General features: G+C 32.9%; 12 protein-coding genes across 12 annotated transcripts; 8 read left to right on the top strand and 4 right to left on the bottom strand.

The window, feature by feature from the left end:
* Window positions 1-10: 10 nt before the first annotated feature.
* RPB7 (DNA-directed RNA polymerase II subunit RPB7) lies at window positions 11-599 on the bottom strand (the record flags this gene model as incomplete). The annotated part of the gene is made up of 2 exons (XM_020194450.1): window positions 11-514; window positions 588-599. 2 exons carry the CDS (start codon window positions 597-599, stop codon window positions 11-13), a joined length of 516 nt encoding a protein of 171 aa, XP_020048820.1.
* Window positions 600-707: 108 nt separating this feature from the next.
* On the top strand, window positions 708-1,582 carry MRPL23 (mitochondrial 54S ribosomal protein uL13m). Its single transcript, XM_020194888.1, has 2 exons — window positions 708-856; window positions 932-1,582. The coding sequence occupies exons 1-2, from the start codon at window positions 836-838 to the stop codon at window positions 1,439-1,441; spliced, it is 531 nt and encodes a 176-aa protein (XP_020048819.1). The 5' UTR covers window positions 708-835; the 3' UTR covers window positions 1,442-1,582.
* Window positions 1,583-1,683: 101 nt separating this feature from the next.
* ASCRUDRAFT_135676 (uncharacterized protein) lies at window positions 1,684-2,825 on the top strand. Its single transcript, XM_020189097.1, has one exon. The coding sequence runs from the start codon at window positions 1,773-1,775 to the stop codon at window positions 2,370-2,372; it is 600 nt and encodes a 199-aa protein (XP_020048818.1). The 5' UTR covers window positions 1,684-1,772; the 3' UTR covers window positions 2,373-2,825.
* RPB2 (DNA-directed RNA polymerase II subunit RPB2) lies at window positions 2,435-7,022 on the bottom strand. Its single transcript, XM_020192850.1, has 2 exons — window positions 6,562-7,022; window positions 2,435-6,433 (listed from the first exon to the last, which is right to left on the bottom strand). Exons 1-2 carry the CDS (start codon window positions 6,566-6,568, stop codon window positions 2,772-2,774), a joined length of 3,669 nt encoding a protein of 1,222 aa, XP_020048817.1. The 5' UTR covers window positions 6,569-7,022; the 3' UTR covers window positions 2,435-2,771.
* Window positions 6,878-7,657, top strand: MRP20 (mitochondrial 54S ribosomal protein uL23m; the record flags this gene model as incomplete). The annotated part of the gene is made up of 1 exon (XM_020191823.1): window positions 6,878-7,657. The coding sequence occupies one exon, from the start codon at window positions 6,878-6,880 to the stop codon at window positions 7,655-7,657; it is 780 nt and encodes a 259-aa protein (XP_020048816.1).
* A 551-nt stretch (window positions 7,658-8,208) lies between these two features.
* On the bottom strand, window positions 8,209-9,836 carry ASCRUDRAFT_74871 (HVA22/TB2/DP1 family protein). Its single transcript, XM_020192849.1, has 2 exons — window positions 9,411-9,836; window positions 8,209-9,265 (listed from the first exon to the last, which is right to left on the bottom strand). Exons 1-2 carry the CDS (start codon window positions 9,437-9,439, stop codon window positions 8,305-8,307), a joined length of 990 nt encoding a protein of 329 aa, XP_020048815.1. The 5' UTR covers window positions 9,440-9,836; the 3' UTR covers window positions 8,209-8,304.
* Window positions 9,837-10,203: 367 nt separating this feature from the next.
* Window positions 10,204-13,433, top strand: ASCRUDRAFT_74870 (uncharacterized protein). Its single transcript, XM_020192848.1, has one exon. It carries the CDS (start codon window positions 10,314-10,316, stop codon window positions 13,269-13,271), a length of 2,958 nt encoding a protein of 985 aa, XP_020048814.1. The 5' UTR covers window positions 10,204-10,313; the 3' UTR covers window positions 13,272-13,433.
* A 100-nt stretch (window positions 13,434-13,533) lies between these two features.
* On the top strand, window positions 13,534-15,479 carry ASCRUDRAFT_74869 (MFS general substrate transporter). The gene has a single exon (XM_020192846.1). It carries the CDS (start codon window positions 13,765-13,767, stop codon window positions 15,226-15,228), a length of 1,464 nt encoding a protein of 487 aa, XP_020048813.1. The 5' UTR covers window positions 13,534-13,764; the 3' UTR covers window positions 15,229-15,479.
* Window positions 15,480-15,536: 57 nt separating this feature from the next.
* On the top strand, window positions 15,537-19,519 carry ASCRUDRAFT_74868 (uncharacterized protein). Its single transcript, XM_020192845.1, has one exon. It carries the CDS (start codon window positions 15,833-15,835, stop codon window positions 19,328-19,330), a length of 3,498 nt encoding a protein of 1,165 aa, XP_020048812.1. The 5' UTR covers window positions 15,537-15,832; the 3' UTR covers window positions 19,331-19,519.
* A 378-nt stretch (window positions 19,520-19,897) lies between these two features.
* Window positions 19,898-20,236, top strand: RCF1 (respiratory supercomplex assembly factor RCF1; the record flags this gene model as incomplete). The annotated part of the gene is made up of 1 exon (XM_020189933.1): window positions 19,898-20,236. A coding segment is annotated over one exon (339 nt), but the record flags the coding sequence as incomplete, so codon positions are not given.
* A 566-nt stretch (window positions 20,237-20,802) lies between these two features.
* Window positions 20,803-22,504, bottom strand: ASCRUDRAFT_80001 (Cupredoxin; the record flags this gene model as incomplete). Its single annotated transcript, XM_020194449.1, has 4 exons — window positions 20,803-20,850; window positions 20,908-21,590; window positions 21,777-22,284; window positions 22,313-22,504. The coding sequence occupies 4 exons, from the start codon at window positions 22,502-22,504 to the stop codon at window positions 20,803-20,805; spliced, it is 1,431 nt and encodes a 476-aa protein (XP_020048810.1).
* Window positions 22,505-23,268: 764 nt separating this feature from the next.
* Window positions 23,269-25,317, top strand: NOP58 (RNA-processing protein NOP58). The gene is made up of 2 exons (XM_020189094.1): window positions 23,269-24,888; window positions 25,021-25,317. The coding sequence occupies exons 1-2, from the start codon at window positions 23,395-23,397 to the stop codon at window positions 25,207-25,209; spliced, it is 1,683 nt and encodes a 560-aa protein (XP_020048809.1). The 5' UTR covers window positions 23,269-23,394; the 3' UTR covers window positions 25,210-25,317.
* The last annotated feature ends 54 nt before the right edge of the window (window positions 25,318-25,371 follow it).

Here is a 25,371-nt window from a genome sequence, read left to right as displayed (position 1 = left end):
AAATGAAGAATCATATTGAACCAAGGTTTTCTTCAGTGATACTGCCCACAGCATGGATTTCATGAACATCAGATCTTGTACCCATAATTTTCAATCTTACTTTTGAACCCTTTTCTATATGTTGGTCATCGGATGAGAAGGCAGGAGGGTTAGCATTTGGGTTGTAGGTCATATTATCTGGGATTGTTTTTTTGGAGACAAAGATTGTGAAAGGACCAGCACTGGCTTTAAAGCCCTGGGAGGAAACAGAAGCAACGACAGCGTCCACCACTTCGCCTTTGAATGGTTTCCAAACGACAGCTCTGTATTTGACTTTAAATTCAGCGGAACCTGAACCAGGAATTACTTTACCCTTTCCTATGTCGATTTTCATGCAGTCTAGAACGCAAACAATGTAGCCAATTTGACCAGAACAGGTGCCTTCAACGTCGGTTAATAGTTTTTCACGCAAGTATTGGTTCATTTGTGGACCAAAATATGAAGGGTGCAAAGCCAAGTTTAAGGTTAGGTCTTTCTTTAAAGAGAAAAGGTTAATAAAGATCGTGGAGAGAAGGTGTGGATGGGAGAGAAAGAGAAAGCAGACATACTATGAAGAACATTTTTGAACCAAATTTAGGTTGTTTGAAATTGGGTAGTGTTATGAATGTGATGGATGGTATTAAGATAAGCGTTGTGGGATTATTGAATATAATCAACAGATCCGAGAAGGGAAGTATTGGAAATGGAAGGAGGGGTTACCCGGTGAAGAGTGAAAAATTGAGATGAAAAGAAGGAAAGCGAATCGAAGCGAGAAGAGTTTGGGCCAAAGTGAGCAAACAATAGAAGGAGAAGCAAAATGTCAGCGAAAATCGGCAAAGTGAGTATTCTGTGGAAGCAGTAGCGACATCCAGGTGTATCGGGGGGACGTATACTAATATGTTTTGGAGGACAGACTGGGTTAGCGTATGCCAGGGTCTGGCACCATATCAATGTGTCGAAGGCAGATCGACCCTTGGGCAGAATAGCCACCGATATAGCGGTGACATTGATGGGCAAACACAAGCCTATATACACTGGGGGAAACGACTGTGGCGACTATGTTGTTGCGACAAACTGCGTTGATTTGGAGGTCACAGGCAACAAGTTCAAGCAAAAGTTGTACTACAGACACAGCACACGTCCAGGAAACTTGAAGAAGTTTACAATGGAGAAGGTGAGCCAGGACAAGGGCTTCGGAGAGGTGTTGGTGAAGGCAGTGAGCCGAATGTTGCCTAAGAACTCGTTGCGAAAGATCAGATTGAACCGATTAAAGGTGTTTGATGGAAACGAGCACCCTTACAAGCAGAACTTGATTGCGTTCTATGACGAGCAGCCTGAGGTGAGGAAGCTTCTCAAGAGGCAAGAGAAGGATCAGCAGAACGAGCAGACAGAGAAGACAGAGAAGGAGGCAGGCAGGGGCTAGTTGGCCAGGGGCTGCTGTACATAATTGGGCTGGGTGGTTGCGCTTTGTATTTACTATCTGGTATCTAGCATTGTATATCATTATCTTCTATCTTTATATCATCTAATCTGTATATCATCTATATCTCTGTCTTTATCTCTTAGCGCCCGGATGTTTTCTCCGCGAGAGGATATTGCCCGATGCGGCAGTCGGTGATTGGGATCTCAGCTCTGATAGTTTTGAGATAGCTGAAGAACCAGCTGAAGAAGCAGCAGAGATAGCCCCAACACCATCGCCCACCAACAGCTTGTCCAGCTGCCTTGTTCACATATAAGACTACTGCTCTTCCTCCATGTCTCGCTCCTGTGTCTCCAACTCCTGCATGGCCTGTTCCAGTCCCAGCTCCTCCTACGCCCTGCCCTTGTCCACCACCACCACCAGCACTGCGACCACCAACGCCAGCATGGACTCCAGTCGCAACATCGACATCTCTCCAGACAACGTCAACAACCTCCACAACTACTCCTACAAACGAATCAAGTCCCACAACTTGGATCCTGCCACTTCTGTGCTACATTTCAGCAGCTACGTTCACCCGAGTTTGGTCATCTACAGGTTGAATTCTGACTTTATTGGCCAGCAAGACCAGTATATTCCTGATTTGGATTTTTCCAACGAATTGAACAAATGGTTTGATGACAAAGATGACTTTGATAGATTTGGCGAATTACAAGATTTCAACATCAATACCTATTATTACGATATCTACAATAATAATAATAATAATAATAATAATAATAATAATAACAATAATAACAGTAACAATAATAACAGTAACAATAATAACAGTAACAATAATAACAGTAACAATAATAACAGTAATAACAACACTAACAATGGTAGCCAAAATAATAACCATGATAATATTAACCAAAATAACTATAATAACTAAAAATATTCAATCTTGATCAGCACTAATCATTAATTATAATTATCGCTATAATGTTTTTCAAATTTTACTTGTATTATATTACTATATCATTATATCACTATTTTATTGTCTCATATCACTATATCATTGCTCAATTACATTCTTAATATTTATCAATTTTTTCTTTCATGTCTTTGTGTTTTTATTCTTCATTATATATATTCATATATTTATATATATTTATATATATTCTCTTTTTTTCTCCTAATTTTATATAATTATATTATATTATATTATCATATTATTATATCATCTTATTTTCATATCAGTTTATTATTGTCTTTCTTTGTCTATTTAATCATCTTAGTCACCTTATATTTTATATTTTATATTTTATATATTACACTTTCTCAATACATCTTATCGAACACTTAGCTTACTATGTTCAGTATATAACCTAGGTGTTATATTCATTGCCATTAACTCTTGAAATAACAATTTGGCCGCATATGGTATTTGAATTTGATAAATATTGGTCTTGTTTTTACAGCTTCTACACTCAAACTGGTTCTTCTTTAAATTGGCAATAACTGACATCAATCCACAAATACCACACACATGCACCCTAAACGCATCTGATGCCTCCATCAATCTTTCCTTTAAAAACGCTGCTGTTCCATGAGCAATCATGCAATCTCTTTCCATCTCTCCAAATCTTAACCCTCCATCTCTTGATCTACCTTCGGCTGGTTGTCTAGTTAGATTTTGTAATGGCCCCCTAGCCCTAGCATGTATCTTATCATCAACCATATGTCTCAATCGCTGATAATACGTGGGCCCAAAGAATACTTGCGCCATTAATTTCTTTCCTGTGTGTCCATTGTACAATACTTCAAATCCTCTGGATTGATACCCAAACGTATACAAAATGTCCGAAATTGCATCAACCGTTATATCATCATTAAATGGCGTAGCGTCTCCCTCGGTTCCCATCAATGCACACACTTTCGACAACAAACATTCAATTAAATGTGCAACTGTCATACGCGATGGAATAGCATGCGGATTTATAATTAAATCTGGCACAATTCCTTCTCTTGAAAATGGCATATCCTCATGTCGATAGGTTATACCAATTGTACCCTTTTGTCCATGACGTGATGCAAACTTGTCTCCAATTTGTGGAACTTTTGTGGTTCTCATCCGAACCTTAACAAATTTCAACCCCTCATGGTTAGTAGTTAAAACAACTTGATCAACTATACCATTTTCAGTACTTCTTAATGGCATAGACGCATCTCTCTTGGTATGAAATTGCGTCTTTCTACCCAATTCTTCATTATCTGGCGATATAGGCGTAGTCTTACCAATAATTATATCCTCTCCAGACACTCTTATACCTGGCGCAATCAACCCATCTTCATCAATCTTCTCATACGTTCCATGTTTCAATCTCAATGTATTGCTTCTTAATGGCTTTTCAAATTCTTCAACCAATGACATCCCCTTTCTTCTTTCTTGGTCTGTATATGATCGGAAAAATAAGGATCGAAACAACCCTCTATCAATAGATGATTGATTCATAATCATCGAATCTTCTTGGTTATACCCCGAATAACATGCAATCGCTACAATGGCATTTTGTCCCGCTGGCAATTCTCGAAATTTCAAATACTCCATTGATCTTGTAGTCGCAAGTGGCTTTTGTGGATAATATAAAATATTCGCCATTGTATCCATACGAACATTATAATTGGTTAAAAACACTCCCATAGCTTGTTTACCCATAGCTGATTGATATGTATTACGTGGTGATTGATTATGATCTGGAAATGGGATAATACTGGCTGCGACACCCAAAATCATAGCTGGATGAATCTCACAATGTGTCCAAGTATGAACATGGAAATTATTTCGTTGTCGAATACGTTTGGCAGCATCAACTGATTCAGAGTTCAATTCAGCGCCAATTCTGGTTTGTTCCAAATCTTCCGGTGTCATTGCAATCATAATTGTTTCTTCTTCTTCAGCATCAACGTATTCTATAATCCCTTGTTGCAATAAACTTTGCCATGTAAATAATTCATCTCTTTCATCTTCATCTAGATCTCCGGCATCTGATCTTCTTAGTTTATCTGTATGCTCTTTTTTGAATTTTAATCTACCAAAATCATCACTGTCTGGGTCGTTTTCAACCACAAATAATGGTCTGCAAACCCTGCCTGCATCGGTAACTATTTTAAATTCCTTTTCTCGAATATCTCGGATAATCGAAACTTCAGATGATATATCAGCACTTCTTCTTAATAACCTCATTTGGCTAACAACATCTGATGGTGATGGATGAATACCAACCCAAACACCATTAACAAATATTTTAGTTGTATCTTTTTGTTCATGAGGCACAAAACTTTCTAAAGGCTCCAATCCGAATTCTTCTAAATATTCAAGAATTATACTACTGGGGCTACCAACAGATATAACAGACATTAGTGATAGATTTTTGACCAATCCACATGCTTGACCCTCTGGAGTCTCTGCTGGACATACTAATCCCCAGTGTGTATTGTGTAATTGACGTGGTTTAGCGATTTTTCCATCTCTTCCGATGGGGGTATTAGTTCTTCTTAAATGGGAAAGTGTTGATGAGTATGTGTAACGGTTTAAAACCTGCGAAACACCAGCTTTGGAGGACATTGCTTTCTTTTGTTCACCCCAGTTACCTGTAGCTAACGAGTATTTCAAACCTTCTGTTATAATACCGGATTTGATGGCCATTTTCAAATTGAATGCTTTATTTGATTCAATACATTTTTGTAAATAACGGAATATATCCTTTGTGAGATTTCTAAACAAGATTCTGAATAGTTTTGCGAGTAAAGGACCTGCCAAATCTAATCTCTTTTTACCAAAATGATCTCTATCGTCTGCTTCTTTTCTCTCTAATGCACATAATAACAATCGGTGAATCATATAGCCGAGGAAAAAGGCCTTACGGGACTCGTAACCTTCTAATTGAGTGATATGAGGTAGTAGTTCTCTTTGGAGAATATCTTTGGCATATTGAATACGCTTTTCCTTTCTTGCACCCAAGGATCTACCTCTTGTACCAATGAAATTCAAAGCAACTTGGGTATCTTGAACGGAAAATGCTTCATCAATGCAAGGTTTTAGCATTTCTAACATTTGCCAATCAGTTTCATCATAGCATATGTGTTCAATAATATCACCATCAGGAACTACACCCAATGCTCTAAATACAATAGCAACAGGAATGTCTTGATTTATGTATGGTAGGACAGCCTTTAAAGTTCTACCACCAAAAGTCTTATCGCCTGAACGCATTAATTTGATCTCTAGATTACTGATTAATCTTGAACCCTGTTCCAAAGCGGATCTGATTTCAGCAACATGAGATACAGGCGATGGGACAGATTTTTTAAAGACTTGAACGATATTCGCAGCCGATCTTTCCTGGGCAATTAAAACCTTTTCGGAACCATTGATAATGAAATAACCACCCATGTCATAGGGACATTCTTTTAAACCATATAAATCAGAAGTTGTTAGATCTCTTAAAACACAAAAGGTGGATCTCAACATCATGGGAACTCTTCCAATAAATATCTGGGCAGTGGTTGCTTCATCTTTATCGACCCATTCTGCCTTTGGATCGTCATCGTTAGACACAATTTTTTTCTCAGTGATATCAATGAAAAGAGGTGAGGAATATGTTAGATTACGTAATCTAGCTTCTTGAGGATACATTGTGTGGTCCACACCGTCACTTTCAGTTATTCTTGGTAGAGAAATTTTAATTTTTCCAAAGGATATGATATATCTTTTGTTTATATTGTCGTCAGCAGTGACATGCTGAGCAGTTTGATCAAGAATCAAATTAGAGTCTTCATTGACGATTTCTTGAATTGCAGTGTTGACGAAATCATTGAAGGAATCAATTTGCTGGGACACCAAACCTTTCTTGTTGAAGAAAGAAGATATCACAGTCCAACAATCTTCGGAGGTTATCTGCTGATCCTCATCATCGTATCCATAAGGATCTTCCATATAGTCGTCATATTCTTGAGCAAAAAAAATAAAAAAAACAATAGATGTTAATATGAGCTTGTTGAGGGCCATTACAAACAACCCAGGGCGCCCGGAGACGAATTGAAACGGATCAAAGCCAGGGGCAAGACACAAAACATACCATCCATCGCTGCCTATAAACACCCAGTGGTAAACCAACTCAACCTAAGCAGCACAATCAGAAGACGCGCCACCAAAACAGTCCTCAGAAGTAACAAGAGAAGCTGGCGAAGAGTGGAAAGGCGCTTCGTGAGCCTTCAATTTTTCAGTACCGCGCTTTACCCGGCCGCGAAAATTCGCTAAAATTTCTGAGCTCCCCAACATCGCTGGAGGCTTCGAACCAGGTCGAGCTGATTCTGCTGCAAGTGCTGTTTCTGCTGATTCTGCTGCTGGAGGTGTGATATTTGTGTGTGAGACTGGTGTTTTAGTGTTTTGCAATGCCCCGTGTAAATACCCTGATTGTGGAGAACCTTACAAAGTTCAAGCGAAGATGGTTTATCAAACAAACTAAAAAGGCTGCAGCTGCTGCGAAAGCCAAACCCATCGAAGAGATCAAAACCCAGACCTTTAGTGACATCTTGTTGAAGAGGAAAGAGGATGCCATTAGGAAAGACTTGCCCCATTTCAAAGTAGGTGAGAAGCAGGTCTATTTTCCCAAGGCTCGTGTGATCTTGTTGAGACCCAACGCCAAACATACCCCATACCAGGCCAAATTTATTGTGCCAAAAGCTTTCAATAGATTGGATTTGAGAGACTACTTGTATCATGTTTATGGATTGAGAGCGTTAAATGTTACAGTGCAACTATCCCCAGGTGTTTACAAAGGACACCCAGGTACTCCACGTTACAGGGCCAGTCAAATCAAGAAGATGACCATCGAAATGGAGGACCCCTTCATTTGGCCAGAACAAACATTTGAAGAGAATAATGAGATTGACGATCAAGAAAAAATGATGATTGAGTATGCTCAAGTCATGAGAAATTACAACGATGAAGTTATAGGGAGAACGAGAAGCGATTTGGCCAAACCCATCAAATCATTTGGAGGGATGATTCATCTCCCTGACTATATCAAGAGCCAACCATTTGTGCCTAAATTTGCTAAAAGAAGATTACAGAATAAAGTGGAAAAGGCTGAAGAATACCATAAACTTGAGAGAGAAAAGAAAATTATTGAAAACTATCTCAAATCAAAAAACAAATTGGATTTCATTTAAACAATTTTACAATACCTTTCCTGGTTTTCTTACATATTTTTATCACTTTCCATCATTTTATTTGTGTATTTATTTTGATATATTTAGATAGATATCAAGATTCAATAAATTTAAGTTTGTATATAATTTCATATATTCATTTAAGTGGGAAAGCAAAGTAATTATAAAACGAAAAGGGAAAGAAATAAAAAATAACGAAGAAACTTTTAAATCAAAAAGATATATGTTGAAATACCTCTAATATAACTAGGACAGAGTAAAAAGGAAAATAAACTATAAATCAATAAAGGGGAAAGTAAAGTAAAAAGTAAAGTAAAGTAAAAGTAAAAGTAAGAAAATAAAAACATAACTTCATAAAATGTTGAATAATAATAAAGGAAAAACAGAGACCATCAAGAATTGAAAATGCAACATAAAAAATCGGAGATAACAATAAAGGATATTCAATTTATAAAAAATAATATTAGATAACTAAATTTATAAATTAATTAATCAATTAACCACATAAACAAAACCAAAAGTATTTGAAATACTTTTAGAATTAAAAAAAAAAAAAAAGTAAAAAATCTTTAAAATAAGATAAAACATGAAATGAAAAAAAAATGGTTTGAGCAGATCAATTGAATGGTATAATAATTAGTATAAAATTAGCTGTTTTTCTCCTTATTGGAATTAATACTGTTTCTCGAAGACGAAAACCATGAATTTTTAAACCAAGATGGGTTGTTTTGAAGAGTTGAAGGCGGATTTGGTACTTCATCTTTTCTAACAAAATCAAAGCCTGAAGACAAGAGATTGAAAAACTCTTGGTTATTTCTCTTATTATTCAGACTATCTGGATTATCAAATTGCCCACTTAATGCTAACTTGCTTTTTGGAAGAGTAGAAAGGAAGCTTTGCAAAAAAGAAGAATTTGACAAGTTAGGATTACTATCATTTTGTGAAGAGTTATTAGCATATGGGTTTATCAAGGAAGGAACTGAAGAAGAAAAAGAAGGATAAGGAGTGGTGCTAGTACTATTATTAGTACTGTTATATAACGGATCTTTGAACTGGTCTAATAGAGAGAGAATATATGAATTGGATAAATTTAAATTTGAGTTTCTATCATTTATAGTTTTTGAATTATTATTATTGTTATTGTTATTACCATTATTTTTATTTTTGTATTGATTGTTTTGATATTGATTATCTGTATTATCTGTATTGTCTGTATTAATATAATTTAATAAATTTAGATTTAGATTTAAACTAATTAAATCAATAAAGAATTTTTTTAAATTGAATAAATTTAATCTAAGGTTTTTCTGCAAGTTATTTAAGAATAAATCAATTTTTTGATCATTTTGGTATAAAAGTGGATTTAAATAAAAGTTAAATAAATAAATCGAACCTTTTGTTTGTGGTAGGATCAACCAAAGATGAGTATAAAATTTTATAAACTTGTAAAAGGGTATAAACTGTAAGAAAACATTAAAAAAATTAGTAACAAATTGGAAAATTATAAAAATCATCCAATAAATCAACCAGTGTTTTAATAATAACGGATCGTTGATTTTCAAAGCTTTAAATGAGGCATAGATTGGGAATAAAATTGAGATTGCAAAACTAAAAATGAAAGCAAGATAAGATAAAATAGGAAATTTTAAAAGAAAATATCAGAGGGAGTAAAATTTAAACAAAATAGTTAGTAAATATGATTTAAATATAAATATAAATATAAATTTGGATAGAAAACAATAAAATAACTTACCTTAAGAGATCAAACATTAAACCAAACATTTTGAAGGCAGAATGGTAAGAGAAAGTGTGAGATAAGTGGGATATGAGATATTGGATATGAGAAAATGCGAGAGGAGAGAGGGATAGATATTATAGATGTAATGAAGTTAAAGAATAAAACAGATATTTTGCAGCCAAAAGAGTAGATTAAGGGATGATTGTGGGAAGAGTTGAACAATAGTTAGAGAGATGAGGTCCAATTAAGCTGGAAGGTAGCCGAGAAGAGTTAAAAACAAGACAGTCGGGAGCTTTGAGAAGATAATGAGAAATAAAACAACAGCAGAAGTGATGGATTCAAACCAATAATTGCAAAGGCAGAAACGTCAAGGTAACAGTGCTGGAACAAAAGAATAATAAAACAAAGATAGATAGCAGGTAAAACAGAAAACAATTCAAGTTATCGCTTTATCTCTTTATATCTTGCTTTATATCCTTTTTGAAGGCCTTCCCTCAAAGTGGCACCAGCCAAAACACGGGGTATCCGTGTTTGTGGATGTGCATTTAACGGTATAACAATGCGCTTATCAGCATAATTATGCAACCATACAGATAAACGCATATACGATCATCTGCAGAGTGTAACATAGCGGATTTAAATCCGTTTCATTTTCCGTTCTGCCTGTCTTTTGCACAGCCACAGACACTATCCACAATATTGCCGGGTTTGATATATATCACGTGATACAGCTTTTCAAGTGGGCAAATTTTTAGCTTTACTTTTTGTCTGGTGATAAGTATAAATTGAAGCTAGGGAATTCTATCATCTTGAATTTGTATTCTTTTCTTTGTTGTTCAACAACTGATCTTTATCACATTTCTCTGTGTCTGGTGATATTCAATCCCATCCAAGTATATTTGCTAGTATATCTGCAACATGTCCAATTTATTTGCCCAATCTCTTTTGGCTCATCCCGTTTTCAAGAAGTTGGATACCAGTGCAAATTTCTTTGGTCTTAAATCTAGTCAGTCCACAGCTTCTGGTGTTGGAAACCTTCAATCTGGTCCCAAATTAGTTAATTCAAACAGTATCGCCTCCAGAAATGGTAACGAGTTGTTCATTGCCTATGAAAACACTATCAGATACACCATTATGGACAACGATAATGGTATTGATACCAAACCCAATAAAACTTATAAATTATTAAATTTGCCAAAAATCGATTTTGTTATAAGTTCTTTATTAATCAATAACTCGGCTACTTTTTTAGCTGCAATTGGCGAAAATCAGGTTTATATCATTTCTTTGCCTAGATTTTCAATTTTATCTTCATTTTTAAATGATGATTCCAAAAATCTAATTAACGTTGACTACTTTTCAATTGCAAATTCAATTTATTACAATACTACCAATAATAATATCAACTTGAAAATTTTAAATGTAATTTGGAATCCAATCTCACTAAATGATTCCAATCTAATCATCTTATCATCAGATTCCATTATTAGAACTTTTGATTTAAATTTGTCAAATGACTATCCATTTGAATCTTATAATTTATTAAATAAAATCAAAAATCCAATTTCAATAACTTTTGGTTCAAATTTTAACTCGAATGATAATCCAATATCAAATCTATCCTTATATATTTTAAATCAAGATGGCAAAATATACTCTTTATTTCCATTTTATCCAAGGATTTTATCAATCTCGAAAAAATTCTTATTAAATTTGTTAAATGATTTAAAATTTAATTCAAAAAAATTAAACTCCAATAACAATAACAATAAAAATAGCAATTCACTTGTTACTATGATCAATAATCAATTTATCTGGCTAAATCATCTAATTAACCAAATCAATGTTCCAAATCCAGCTTTTCAATATAACCATAGCAACTCCCTGGAAAAATTATACATTTTATATCCACTCTCTAATAACTTGTACAAAATTTCAAATTTGAATTTAATTGGCCCTTTAAAATTTAATCCCTTGCCAGAATCATTAAACGAAGTTTATTCAAATAATATAATCTCTGTCAATTCGGGCACAATTAATTTATTGGTAATTTCTTTTAATAACTCTTCTATATTGATTGTATTTCCAAGCAATAATAATATAATGCAATGGAATCTCCATAATAAAAATAAAAACTATAAAAACTATAATTATAGCTATATTGATAATAATTTTAATAACGGCAGCCACGATATTATTAAGATCAATAATCATGCTGAAAGCATTGATCAAGATATTGATAATTTTAGTAATGAAATCAGTATTGTGGAAATTAAAACTGACGATAATAATAGAAAAAACGGTTTTAGCTTTAATTTTGAATATGAAATTGTTGATAATATTGAAGATAAAAGCGATGATAACACTAATAATGGACAAAAATTATTGGGTTATAATAATAATAACAACAACGATCTAAATCAATCTACACTGGTTTATGATTTCAAAGGCGATGGTATTGTTACCACAAGCAATCACGATTATAATTATGATTATAATATTAACAATTTTGAATTTTCAAATTTGACTGTAATTTCATGTATTAAGTTACCATATGGTGATGAATATAATGGAAATGGAGAATTATTATTAATTGAACCTAACGATAATATCCCATGTTTGTTTTTCGTTATTTACAATAATGGAATTATTAAATTTGATTTCTATAAACTAGGTAAAATATTAAATGATTCGATTGTTGATAATAATTTAGAATTTTTGGATAAATTTCTAAATTCCAATAGTTATCATGACTATTTAACACAAAACTATATTGATCTACTTCTTATAAACGAATTTGATAATAGTTTTGGTAAACGCTTTAAATTTGATGGTATTAATATATTAAATGATAATAATGGAGATAATTATGTTTTATCAATTATAAATTCTAAAGTTGATGTCTTTAAAATAGACGATGATGAGAATGAAATCGATGAGAAATATTATCAGGAAAATTATGATTTCAATGACGATGACAATTTATTAAATTTAGAGAAAATGGCGAATGAATTGGATGAAATTGACGAGAGTGAAAAAATAAAGGATAAAGTTAATGAAGAGCATAAGAAAAAGGGATATGAAACTATTTTAGTTAATAGACCTAACGAGGAATTGAATTTGATTCAAAATTTGATCAATAGACAGAAGAATATTATCAGTGAGTTGAATAATAATGCGAATGTCCAATTAAATTTGAACCAGAGATTAAATTTGAAGCTGAATCCTAAGGATATTGATAATTTTGAAGATGAAAATCGAAATGAACAATTGTTGAAGATCATTGGGATAATTTCGAATGAGTTTTATGCAAGAATTTTGAATTTTTATAAATTTGAAATGAATTTACGAATGAATTTAGAATTGCAAAAGAAAGAATTTGAAAACGAGTTGGTCAAGTTGAATGAAATTAATTATAAAGTTGAAAATCTCAATCGAATTAATAACAAATATGAAGACAAGGAAAATGAGAATGATAAGAGGATTAGTAGTATTTTAGAAAGACAAGAGAGAATTGATTCAAGAATTGAAAAAATCATTAAAAACACTAGAAATTTAAAGGTTAATTTACCAATTAATAAAAAAGAGGAACAATGGTTTAAAGAGTTGGAATTGTTCGATAGCAAGATAAGTAAATCATTAGAACAACGGAAGAAAAGTTTAAAGAAGCAATTTGTATTTATTAGAGATGAATTGGAGTATAATAAAAGAATCAATAAGCCTGGGAATGGAAATAACGTTAATTTGAAAGAGTTGGATTTGGTTAACAAGTATATTGAAAACGAGGATAATTTGATTAAAGGTGCTTCAAAAGATTTGTCTGACTCGTTATTTGAGATTGAGAACCAATTGAGGGGGATTAATTTAGAAGATTAGTCAATTATATAATATAAATATATATATATATGTATATGTATATATATACGATATAATGATGTATAATGGTATATGTATTTGTAAGAGCAGCAAAAGGAAATTGGCCAATCAGAAACGAGAATTCCAAGTTGAACGGTGGACATCGAATTTCTAATGAGTTTTGTACTGACTTTTTATTGTAACTTTGAATAAAGGATTATTTCCTAAACAGGACGCGGAAGCGGACCTAAAACCGGATTTGAAACAATTAGAGAAGAGAATTAGCAAAATGAGTAACATCGAAAGCTGATTATTAATGATGGAAAAAAAACAGTTGAAATTCCCTTTTTTTTTCATTTTATAATTATAATAGTATTTCACAGACACAAAAATCTCAAAAAAGTGAGAAAATAAACAGCCTTCAGGTCAGAATAAAAGAAATATGGTATTTTAAAGGTTTGAGTTGCTCTTTTAAATATTTGGAATCAAAATATCTTATTCAATTGAAAAAAAAATGAAGTGTGTGAAGAGTAACCTTACAAGGATTAATACTTTGGATTTAGATAATAATAATTCGAATGACCATGAAGTTAAAGAAGATTTAGAACAACAACTCAAAAATGCTAAGGATAATAATGATACCAATAAGAAAGAAGAATCGTTTGAAGTACCGGATGGTGGATACGGATGGGTGATTGTTGGAGCAATTTTTTTGATCTCGGTTGTTACATGGGGAGCCAACGCTGGCTTTGCAGTGTATTTGGCACATTACTTGAGCGAGGATACCTTTGAAGGAGGAACAAAGATAGATTACGCTGTCATTGGAGGATTGGCGTTTGGATCGGGGTTGATGATTGCACCTCTCATAACCTATTTGAATGGGCTATTTGGATTCAAAATAACAATGCTGATGGGGGCATTATTGGGTCTCACTGCAATGCTCCTCGCAAGTTTTGCTACCAAGTTGTGGCAGCTCTATCTCACTCAGGGTGTTGTCCAGGGCTTTGGGCTAGCGTTTACATATGTGCCATCAATGCCTATTATATCGCACTATTTCAAGAAGAAGAGGACGTTAGCAGCAGGAATTGCGGCCAGTGGCTCTGGATTGGGAGGCATCTTCTTTGCATTGGTGATGGACAGGATCATGAGAAGCAAAGGTGTTCGGTGGGCGTTGCGATCACAGGGCATTATCTGTTTTGTGCTAATTATTGTTTCTATTTCGATTTTAAGGGACCGAAGAGACAGGATTCAAGCTGAGTTCAGGGCCATCGACAGAGCCATTTTGTGCAGCAAGGGTTTCTGGATCAATACGGCGTGGATAACGTTTGTGATTCTAGGGTATGTGGTAGTGCAGTACGCCATTTCGGACTTCACCAGGTCGCTTGGATACAGCGCAAAACAAGGCTCGATCAACTCTGCGATGGTAGCGTTGGGGGCATTTGTTTTCAGGCCTCTCTTGGGCACGTTGGCCGACCGGTTTGGCACCGTCACAGTGGGCGGGATTGTGTACTTTTTGTGCTGCGTGTTGTGCTATGTGATGTGGGTCTTGTGTCGCAACTTTGCAACATCACTCTTCTTCTCCATCCTCATCGGCGGTCTTATGGGCTACATCTGGGGCTCTTTGGGAACTATTGTGCCCAGAGTTGTGGGGTTGCCCAAAATGGGGGTTGCCTTCGGAATGCACTGGATCTGTATTGGCAGCATAGGAATCATATCCCCCATCATTGGGTTGGCGCTAAGAGGACCGGTGGACGAGAACAGCTACAATCCTGCTGCGTACCAGAATCCTGCTCTCTATTGTGGATCGATGTTTCTAGCTACCAGTTTTTTTTTGTTTTTGCTAAGAGCATTTTTGATTGCTAGGGAATTGGTAAGCGAGAACACGACTGATTCCGACTTTGGCAGAGAATTGGCTGTGGCTGTTTCTTGGAAGTTGGTGTTCACGAGCATGTTTCGTAGGGGAAAAACAAAGATATAGTGACAAGAGATAAGAGGTAGCAGATGTAATACAACAATATTGATGTTGTGTGCTATAAATAACCCATTGAGATAACGATGCTTTCTGTGCAGCACAAACAGCAGGTCTGGCCCGCCCTTGACTTGCTTCAGCTTATCTCGCGCTTTGTGGAGCTCTGCTGGGGCAACGTAGTCGCGGCCCGGCTCTCACGTGTGGCTTGGGCTAATGTTGAGCCGGCGCTTAATTCTGCCTGAGAAGAACGCATAAACTGTATAAATACTGGCTCTCTTCGCCATCACCAAGTTTCCAATCTGCCTAACTTTGACTATCTTAGAGCAACTTCATTTTTAGAGATTGTTAAAGGAGGATCAAAACACCCCCAACAGACTCCTCCATCACCTCTCTTTATAAATCATTGTATTACTTAAAAACAGCATAAAATGAAGTTCTCTCCATTACTTCTATATTTTGCTTTGGTCTAAAATACTTTAAAAGGCAACTCGTTTTTCCTCATCTCTTCTCACCATCTCATCAGCTCTTCTCGTTCCCATTCTCCACTCAATATTCACCTTTTTTTCACATCTTTACTATCGCAAACTATTTTTTGTAATCGCTTTCCTATAGAATGTTTTCTTTCTCTAGCATAGATAATGACACACAAAATGATCTCCAACGCAATATAGAAAAAGCCAAAGACAAAGACAAAGACAACAGCTATACTAAGGACACCAAAGATGACAATATAAAATTATCCATTCCATCTGATATACCCTCTATTAATGAAGATGACTATGTCTCCATAATTTTTCCTGACATAAACGCTTTTAACTATTTTAAAAATGAACTAAGCGATTTATCTAAAAACTACAGCTTTTTTATAAACCATTATGAACTTCAAATTCAGGGTTTTGAATCCTATTTAATTGAACAATGGCTATACTACAGAAAAATAGGCACTCTAATCACAACTTATACTGGAAATCCCAATGACAAAATTATTTCAATCTTTGTCAAATTTAATAAACGTTTATTGAAATTATCCAAAAATTTAACCAACTATATCAATGAATTGAAACAGTTCCAAATAACTAAAAAATTCAATTATAATAACTTAGCCTATCTTTACATCGCAAATTTATCCTTTTTTTTCAATGATGATAACAACCTAAACTTAAACCTTCTAAAGATCAATAACAACCTAATCAACTCGAAGGACTTGTTTTTAATTTATAACCAATTTATAACCAATTTTAATCTTAAAAAATTGAGTTGCGGCTCAAGATCTGCTTTGATTCACAATAACCCTTCTTCTGCTTCCATCTTGAAATTCAATCAAATGTTTAAAATAAACAACAATACAAACACCAAATCAAGCGAAAATGAATTAAACAACTCAATTAATACCTCCAATCCCACCTCAAATGATCACACCCCAATAAACAATAACAACTATATCACTCATCTTCAAAACAATAAAAATCTGAACAAAAATAATAAAACCATTACTATAGATAAATCAGTTAGACTTTTAATTTTTTTTCTCAAAATCTCTTTATATTACTTACAACTACTACCTTCAATCTACATTCAAGACTCCTTAATTTGTGAAAAAACTGAATTGGCCATAAAAAATTGGTGGAATCTTTTTGGCTCAGTTTACTTTAAAAATGAATTAATTAAAAAAAAGTTAAATTACCAAAAGATCATTTCAAATCAGATTAATTACCAACTATCCATCCCTGCAATTCTAAGCTTTACTATAAACATTTACTTGAGATTGTTTGTTCTAATATCAAAATCAAACGATAACAAGTTCCTTAAAAAGGATCCCTTTGATGTTCTCAATTTCATCAACATTATTTATCAATTTCAAAAAATACATAAATTACCTCAAACTAATTACCTAGATAATGATACTATTATAAATATAATATCTCTAAGCAATTCCAAATTTAACAATGATATCAAATTTAAAAAATTCTTAAAAAATCACATCGTGTCTTCAAAATTAAACCTAAATTATATCGATTTAACTAAAAAAAATTTGAGCAAACTAAAAAATAACATTTCAACTTCAAATAATTCAATGCAACTTCCCTCAAATTCTGATTTTAAACCTTTTCAGCCCCCTAACATCAAAATTTCCACTGTTACTTCTTTAATTATCAATTCTCCTCCCAACTCCTCAATTACCTCAAATTCTATTCCAATAAATAATAATTTATCTCCTTCAAATATAAGCCCGTCAAATATCCAGCCATCGTCCGATTCAAATTCACTGTTAAACAATAATAGCAATAACAATATCAGCATAAATACTTTTCCATCCCCAAATATCTCACCAAGTCATAATCATTCAAAATCTTCTTCAAGCTTAAACTTGAGTCTTTCTATCAAAAATGATAAGACAAAATCCGATAAATCTAAATCTGAATCAAAATCTTTTTCAAATTTTTGTTTAAATGATTTAAACTCATTTGATGACTTGGTATTTCTTGATATTAATAAATTTTTGTATATAATTCAAGGAAAAAGATTAAAACATCTATGGTATGGAGCCGGTTCAGATTATGATTTTGATTCTTCAGTATTTAATCAGGTAGAAACCATTTTTTTCACTTTACCTGCAAATAATACGATAAATCAAAATGAAAAGTCTAATTTGAATTCAAGTTCTAATCAGTATAATATTCATCTAAATCATCATCAACACCATCATCATTTCAATAACAGTGTTCCAAATGAAATAAATCACAATCCCAGTTCCTCATACTCTGAAGGAATTTCGAATTTAAATTCAATTAAATCTAAAGGCAAGAAATTGATAAAAGAAAAATTTCATAATAGAGCTAAATCTACCGCACTTGACATCAACTATAATCAAACTTATTATGATGATTGTGAATACTGTAATGAATCGTTAGTGAATGATTTAAAAGTTGATAAAAATGATTGCAATGTGAGTATCTCCTCAGAAATAAATAATAGTAATAGTGACGAAGATAAATCATCTAAAAATGACATTAGGATTATTAAGATTGGTTTGGATGATAAAGGTAATAATAAAAGTGAATCAAAAAATGAAGCTAAAAACGAAAGCCCGTCTGAAAGCGAATATGAAAATGAACAAGCTACTTATACAAAACTCGAGGATGAAATCAATAAAGACTTTGTCATAGAATTAACTCGAAGATCGTCATTTCCATTTATTAGAAGGGAAATTAATGCTATTCAAATAGAATACGATCATGCTTACATAAATAAATTATTATTCAAAAGAAAGCGTACAAATAATGAAAATGACACTAGTGACATTAAATCATTTAGTGAAATAGAAGAAAATTTAAAAGTCAATCAATGGGATTATCCCTTTGATTCTTCAATTGAATTTATTTCCAGATTAGCGATTCAAAATAAAATTAACAATTTAGAACTTTCGAATAAATATCACAATGAATTCAAAAGATTTGAACTAAAATTAAATGATCTATATTTAAAATGCACATCAAGGTTTTTGGAACTTACTGAATTAATCAAGTCATTGAATTCGGATATCGATTTAAACCTAAAGCTAAATAACAATAAGTTTTTGAAAAAACTAAATGAAATCGAAACTTTGTACGCCAAGCTAAAGTATGAATATCGTGTTTTAAAAATACGACTTAGAGATCTTGATGTCTCTACAAATGAGCTTGATAATAAGATAGAGTACCTTGAAAACCGTTTAGCAAGAGCCAAGCTAACTTATCTTGGAATTGTTAAGGAGGTCAGTAAGGATAATAGATCTAAAGCTGATAGAACATATGAAAATTTATTGCTAGATATACAACAGTTTATTAGTGATTATGGATTCAGTATTCCTGTTGATGAGTTGAACTGTTTGGATACATCACTAATCGACAAGACAGTCAATGATCCAAAATTCCTACAAAGCTGCACGCTAAGAACAAACGAAATCCTTAAACATCTTGGTGATGCTGAACAAAACAAGAGTATCACGCCTGTTCCGAGTTCGGATGCCAACGAACAAGAAAAAACAGCCCAAATCAACGGCTATTTCAGTTATATAACAAATTTCTTTATCCAAATCAAAAAAAGGTGCCATCTAATCAAAAAGAAATAGATTGTTTTTTATTTTTTGTCTTTCTAACCTTCCTCTAAGGATCTTCTCAAGATCCTTTAATTTCTAATTCTTTTTTGTCACTTGTATTTTTTATCTCTAGATTTTTGTTTTGTTCTTCCTGTTTTATACCCACTCCCAGCGTTTCCAGCTCCTAATGATATAATAACACACACCCTGCAGAAGCACCAAAACCGCCTTTGGCAGCAGAGGTCCGAAGCCCTTCAAAAGCCGGGGCATGTGACCGCCTCTCTTTGTAATGCCCCTTCTGCTATTTAAGCACCAAAGAGCATATTCTCTTCGGTTGGCTGAAATATATTCGATTTCAATGGGAACATTGAGTGTAAACGTTTTTTACATTTGTTATTTCCTGTTAGCGCTTTTACACGTCCTTCATCATGTCTGATTTGCCCTCCAGTTTCGATTCCTTGGACAAAACCGTAACGTAAGTTGGAGATCAATCGTTTTTTTCCCTTGCTGGGACAAGGATCGAGTCTTGGTACTAACAATTGCCTATTATATTGTTTTTCCAGTCCATTGAGTTTTGGCCAAAAGTTTTTAAAGCATCTTAAAGAGGAGCCATTGGTCACTGGTGGTATTTTATTAACATGTGGTGCTGTAACATTAGCAGCAAAAGCTGTTAGAAATGGTAATAGAGCTGCTGCTCAAAAGTGGTTCAGATACAGAGTTGGTTTTCAAGCTTTCACCATAGTTGTTCTAGTTGCTGGTGGTATTCTTTATGAAAATAAATCTAAACAAACCACCAGATCCAGAGAAGAATTACTAGCCGAAAAGGCCAAAATCAGAGAACGTTTGTGGATTGAAGAATTAGAAAAAAGAGATCTTGAAATCAAACAAAGGCAAAGAAGAGCCGAGTATGTTAGGGCTGCAAAATTAGAAGCTGCTGAATTGGAAAGAAAAGAAATTGAAAAGCTAGAGACTGCTAAGAAACAATTGAATACAGCGGAATCTGATGCTAAAAAAGCTGAAAACAAAAATTTAAATGTAGATCAAGTCGATTAAATTATAAATAAAACAATTATTTTAATTGCAATTTGATTCAAAATCAACAAATGTTGTGAATATCCAAATTAATTAATATTTGCTTTTTGTATTTTTTTTTTTCGACACATTTATGCCTTTAATATTGATAATTTATATTATATTTTGTCTTCCGATGATTACTTTTTCTCTTTTGCATTTTTTCTCTCTCAATAAAATACTTCTGTTAAAAAAGAATTGTTTAATATTCAGAAAAAGGTATTTTGCTCGCGATTCCAAACAATAAAAGAAGAAAAAAAATCAAAAGATCTTATATACCTGTATACTAATAATACTATAATTATGAATGAACATTATTAATATCAATAGAATCGTTATATTAAACTATTAAGCAAGCTACTAAATGAATCGGCAATAACACTAATAAACTAAAAGCAAAAATAAATATTATTTCTTTGAATATTTATAAAAAATTAAGAAAGATTGCCTTTGGGGTTGGTTCCCTCGCCAGTTGAAGAAGCCTCTGTTGTTGTTGTTCCTTCTTCAAAAAGGAAATTAAGATCAAGCCCATTTGCAACTTTTTCCTCAATGTTTTTAATATCAGATAAACCATAAACGCTAATCATGAAAATACCCAAAACACCAGTAACGCATGAAAATACCAAGGCAACAATACCTCTAGCAGTAAATCCACCTGGTAGTGGTTTGGGTTGAACATCCTCATCACTTAAATCAAGAAAATCTTCCGAATTACTAGCTGCATTTCCAACAAGACTAATACCTGCTGCTTCGCAAATGCTAGCATAGTTTTCTGTCAATTGCTGATTTTCATTTTTCTGTATTTCCAATGGTGCCTCAATTATTGTTAATGCTAAACCCTGACTTAAATGCCATTCAATATGGCAATGGAAATACCAAACACCTGGGTTATCAGCTCTAAATCTAATAACAAAATATGACTGTGGTCTCACATAAATAGTGTCTCTTCTCATTGGATATTCTGGCCAACCTCCATGATTCGACCCATTGAAAGCAATCAGATCTGATTTATCTTCAAAGTTTGCAGTAATTAAAGTTGGAACTTTGGGTTTGACATAAGTAATATTATTGAAAAACGCATAGTTAATGCCATCTCCAAGATTATCCATCACAACATCAACAGTAGTTTCAAAATCGTAATCGTCATAAATTTCTTCCTCTTTTAAGGGCTGCAAATAAAAATCATCAAGAAAATCGTCAATTGAATCAACATAGTATTCACCTGGCAATTCATTTTCATCATAAACCATATAATTGGTTGCATTTAATAATAAATCAAATGGCATAATGTCCAACATATCATCATCAAATTTTTAAATAAAGGCATAGTTTTTATCTGTAGAATTTTTAGCCCGAATAAGAACTGAATATCTTTGAGCAACAGTAATATATATCATTTCAGTTTCACTTGGTTGAACATAAATACCATCAACAGCAATAACAGTCATTGTATGGTTTTCAATATACAGATATTGAGAAACAAATGCACCAATGTTAATGATATGTGCCAAGTATGTCTTTCCTGGCTCGAAAACCCAAGAATCATTTCTTGTATCGTTAAATAAAAGATTTTGTGGAATTGGCTCAGCTTCTATGGGATTATAAAGGTTTAAAAAAGATCTATCAAGAGTTGCAGAATCATCATGATACCACTCACTAACCGTTATAACTGTTTCCTCATCGTAATCATATGGAAAATCAGAATCGTGAATAATAAATGCTGCTCTTATGCCATCGCCGTATTGTCCTTTTGTGTGTGAATGATACCAATAAGCACCAACTTGGTTACCAACGGAAAAGTTATATAACATTGTTTGACCCGGAACAATTGTACATTGTGTAACCATTTCTGGTCCATCCATTTGATTTGAACCATTTTGAAATAAGCCATGAAAATGTGGAGGTATTTTGATTCCCTAAACCATTGATCAAATAAAGCTGAACCCTATCTCCTTTATCGACCTCTAAAGTTGGCAATGGCCAAGTATTGTTAAACCCAACAACAGTTCTATTAAAACGGCCATCAGGATTTGCATCAACATAGGTAACTTCAAAGTACCATGTGTGTGTTTCAGCTTGTGCATTGTTAGCTAAAGTAGATAGGATTGTTATTAGAAACAAGCTAAATAAACTCATTGTCTAATTACGATTATACCAGATGAGAAAATGATTAAATGAATAAACTTGTTTATTTTTTTGGTTTTTATGTGTACTAAGCCTAATGATACAAGTAAAATACAAGAGAAAATAATCCGATAATAGAAAAATTTGCAAGAATATTTAATTTAGGCCATCATTGAATTCAACATAAAAATGCCCAAAATAAAAAAACAAATAGCGATTAAAAGGTTAGTTTAGTGTTTAGTCCTATAAAATAGATCAAACCAATAATAAAATTTAGAAATTCTCAAATCACTAAAATTTTATCTAAATCATCAATTAAAGATAATTGGTTATTGATCTGAATTTGTTGATTAATTAATATCTCAATTCGCAGATTAACAACCTAAATGGAAAATTACAATTAACATTTCTTCTCAAATTAACAAAAATTTATGTTTTCCCTTTTGAAAACAACAATATTAGAGAGAGAGAAAATGAAAAAGATATATTTGACAATAATATTTCCCTTCTTTAAGGTGAACACACACTGTTCAAAATTAAGACTTAATAAGCATTTTGATATTCAGACTTGCATATCAACATTTAAACTTTTTTAAAACTTGAAATGCAAACCATAAAGTTGAATTAATTATTCATACATTGTTTTGCATATTAACTGAACACTAAATTTGATTATTATTATTATATAAGCTCACGTTTTGTATCACATGATCTATTTGAGATTTTTCAATCTTTTTTTTCGCTGTGCAAAAATTTTTCAGACTGAAAAATCCAATCTCAATTTGAGCTAGAAAAAATTGATTTCTTGATATTCTTTAGTGTTGGAGGTATACCATAATCTTATATCTTGTGTGATTTCAGTTATTTTGGTTTAATAATTCAAAATTTAACTGTATTTCAAGATGTCTTTTGTGTTAACAGAAACTGCTGCCGGTTATGCTCTATTAAAATCTTCTGATAAAAAAATTTACAAAAGTACAACTCTTGTACAGGATTTAAATTCCTCTCAAAAAGTTGCCTCACAATTTAAAATTGCTGCTTTTTCTAAATTTGATTCTGCTGCAAATGCTTTAGAAGAATCGAATTCGATTATAGAAGGAAAAGTTTCTCCTCAATTAGAAAAGTTATTGAAAGAATGCACTTCTTCTAAAAAAGCAACACTAGTTGTTTCTGATACCAAGTTAGCTAATGCTATCAACAAATTAGGTTTGAATTTATCATTGATATCTGATGCTGCTTCCTTGGATTTATATAGGGCAATTAGAGAATACTTACCTGATTTATTACCTGGCTTAACCGATCAAGATCTTTCGAAAATGTCCTTAGGTTTATCTCATTCAATTGGTCGTCATAAACTTAAGTTTTCTGCTGATAAAGTTGATACTATGATTGTTCAAGCAATTGCTTTGTTGGATGATTTAGATAAAGAAATAAATGTATATGCAATGAGATGTAAAGAATGGTATGGGTGGCACTTTCCAGAATTAGCTAAAATTGTTACTGATTCTGTTGCGTATTCAAGAATTATCATAAAAATGGGTATAAGATCTAATTGTTTTGAAACTGACTTTGCTGATATCTTACCTGAAGAAATAGAAGAAAGAGTCAAATCTGCTGCCGAAGTTTCGATGGGTACCGAAATTACTGATATTGATTTATTAAATATTACTGCCTTAGCAAACCAAATTGTTGAATTTTCTGCTTACAGAGAACAATTATCTAATTATCTTACATCAAGAATGAAAGCAATCGCTCCAAATTTAACTGCTTTACTTGGTGAATTGGTTGGCGCCAGGTTAATAGCTCACGCTGGTTCTTTAATTTCTTTGGCCAAGGCCCCTGCTTCAACTGTTCAAATTCTTGGTTCTGAAAAAGCCTTATTCAGAGCTTTAAAAACAAAGCATGATACACCAAAATATGGTTTGATTTATCATGCCTCTTTAGTTGGTCAAGCAACCGGTAAAAATAAGGGTAAAATTGCTAGAGTGTTGGCAGCAAAAGCTTCTCTTGCATTAAGATACGATGCTTTAGCTGAGGAAAGAGATGATAATGGTGACTTGGGTATTCAGGTTAGATCTAAAGTTGAAGAAAGATTGAGCATTTTAGAAGGGAGGGATTTAAAAACCTCAACAAAAATCAACAAAAATGATCCAAAATTTAATATAACCGAAGCCAGAGCTTATAACGTTGATGCTGATGCTTTACCAGATGTTTCTATGAAAGAAGTAGACTCGGATGATGAGAGTGATGATGAAAGTGTAGCAATAAAAGAAAATACAAAGAAAGAGAAAAAAGAAAAGAAAGAGAAAAAAGAAAAGAAAGAGAAAAAAGAAAAGAAAGAGAAAAAAGAAAAGAAGGAAAAGAAAGAGAAGAAGGAAAAGAAGGAAAAGAAAGATAAAAAGGAGAAGAAAAGTAAAAAGAAAGATGAAGATAACGATGATGAAGAGGACAAGGATGAGTTACTTTTAAAGAAAGAGGACAATGAAGAAGTAGCTATAAATGAAGATTTTGAGGAAAAAGTAGTTGCAAAAAAAGAGAAAAAAGACAAGAAAGAGAAAAAGGAAAAGAAAAGCAAAAAGAGAAAGATAGATGAAGACGATGATGAAGATATCAAAAATGAAGTACCTGTAAAGATCCCAAAGAAAGACAAAAAAGACAAAAAAGATAAAAAAGATAAAAAAGACAAGAAAGATAAAAAGAAGAAAGATAAAAAATAATTAAACAGTAAAAGTATTATAAATTATTTTAAATTTAGTGTTTACTTCTAAAACTCAAAGAATTAGAAATTAATTTGTATTGCATATATCAACTACACTTATTTTATTGGATTTTTGAACTTTTTATTTGAGAATTGTAATTTTATTCTTTAGTTTTTATTT

This window comes from Ascoidea rubescens, assembly GCF_001661345.1.
Source record: "Ascoidea rubescens DSM 1968 unplaced genomic scaffold ASCRUscaffold_3, whole genome shotgun sequence".
Lineage (NCBI taxonomy): Eukaryota > Fungi > Ascomycota > Saccharomycetes > Ascoideales > Ascoideaceae > Ascoidea > Ascoidea rubescens.
Note: the sequence above shows the minus strand (reverse complement) of the source record. Positions and strands in the feature narration are given on the sequence as shown.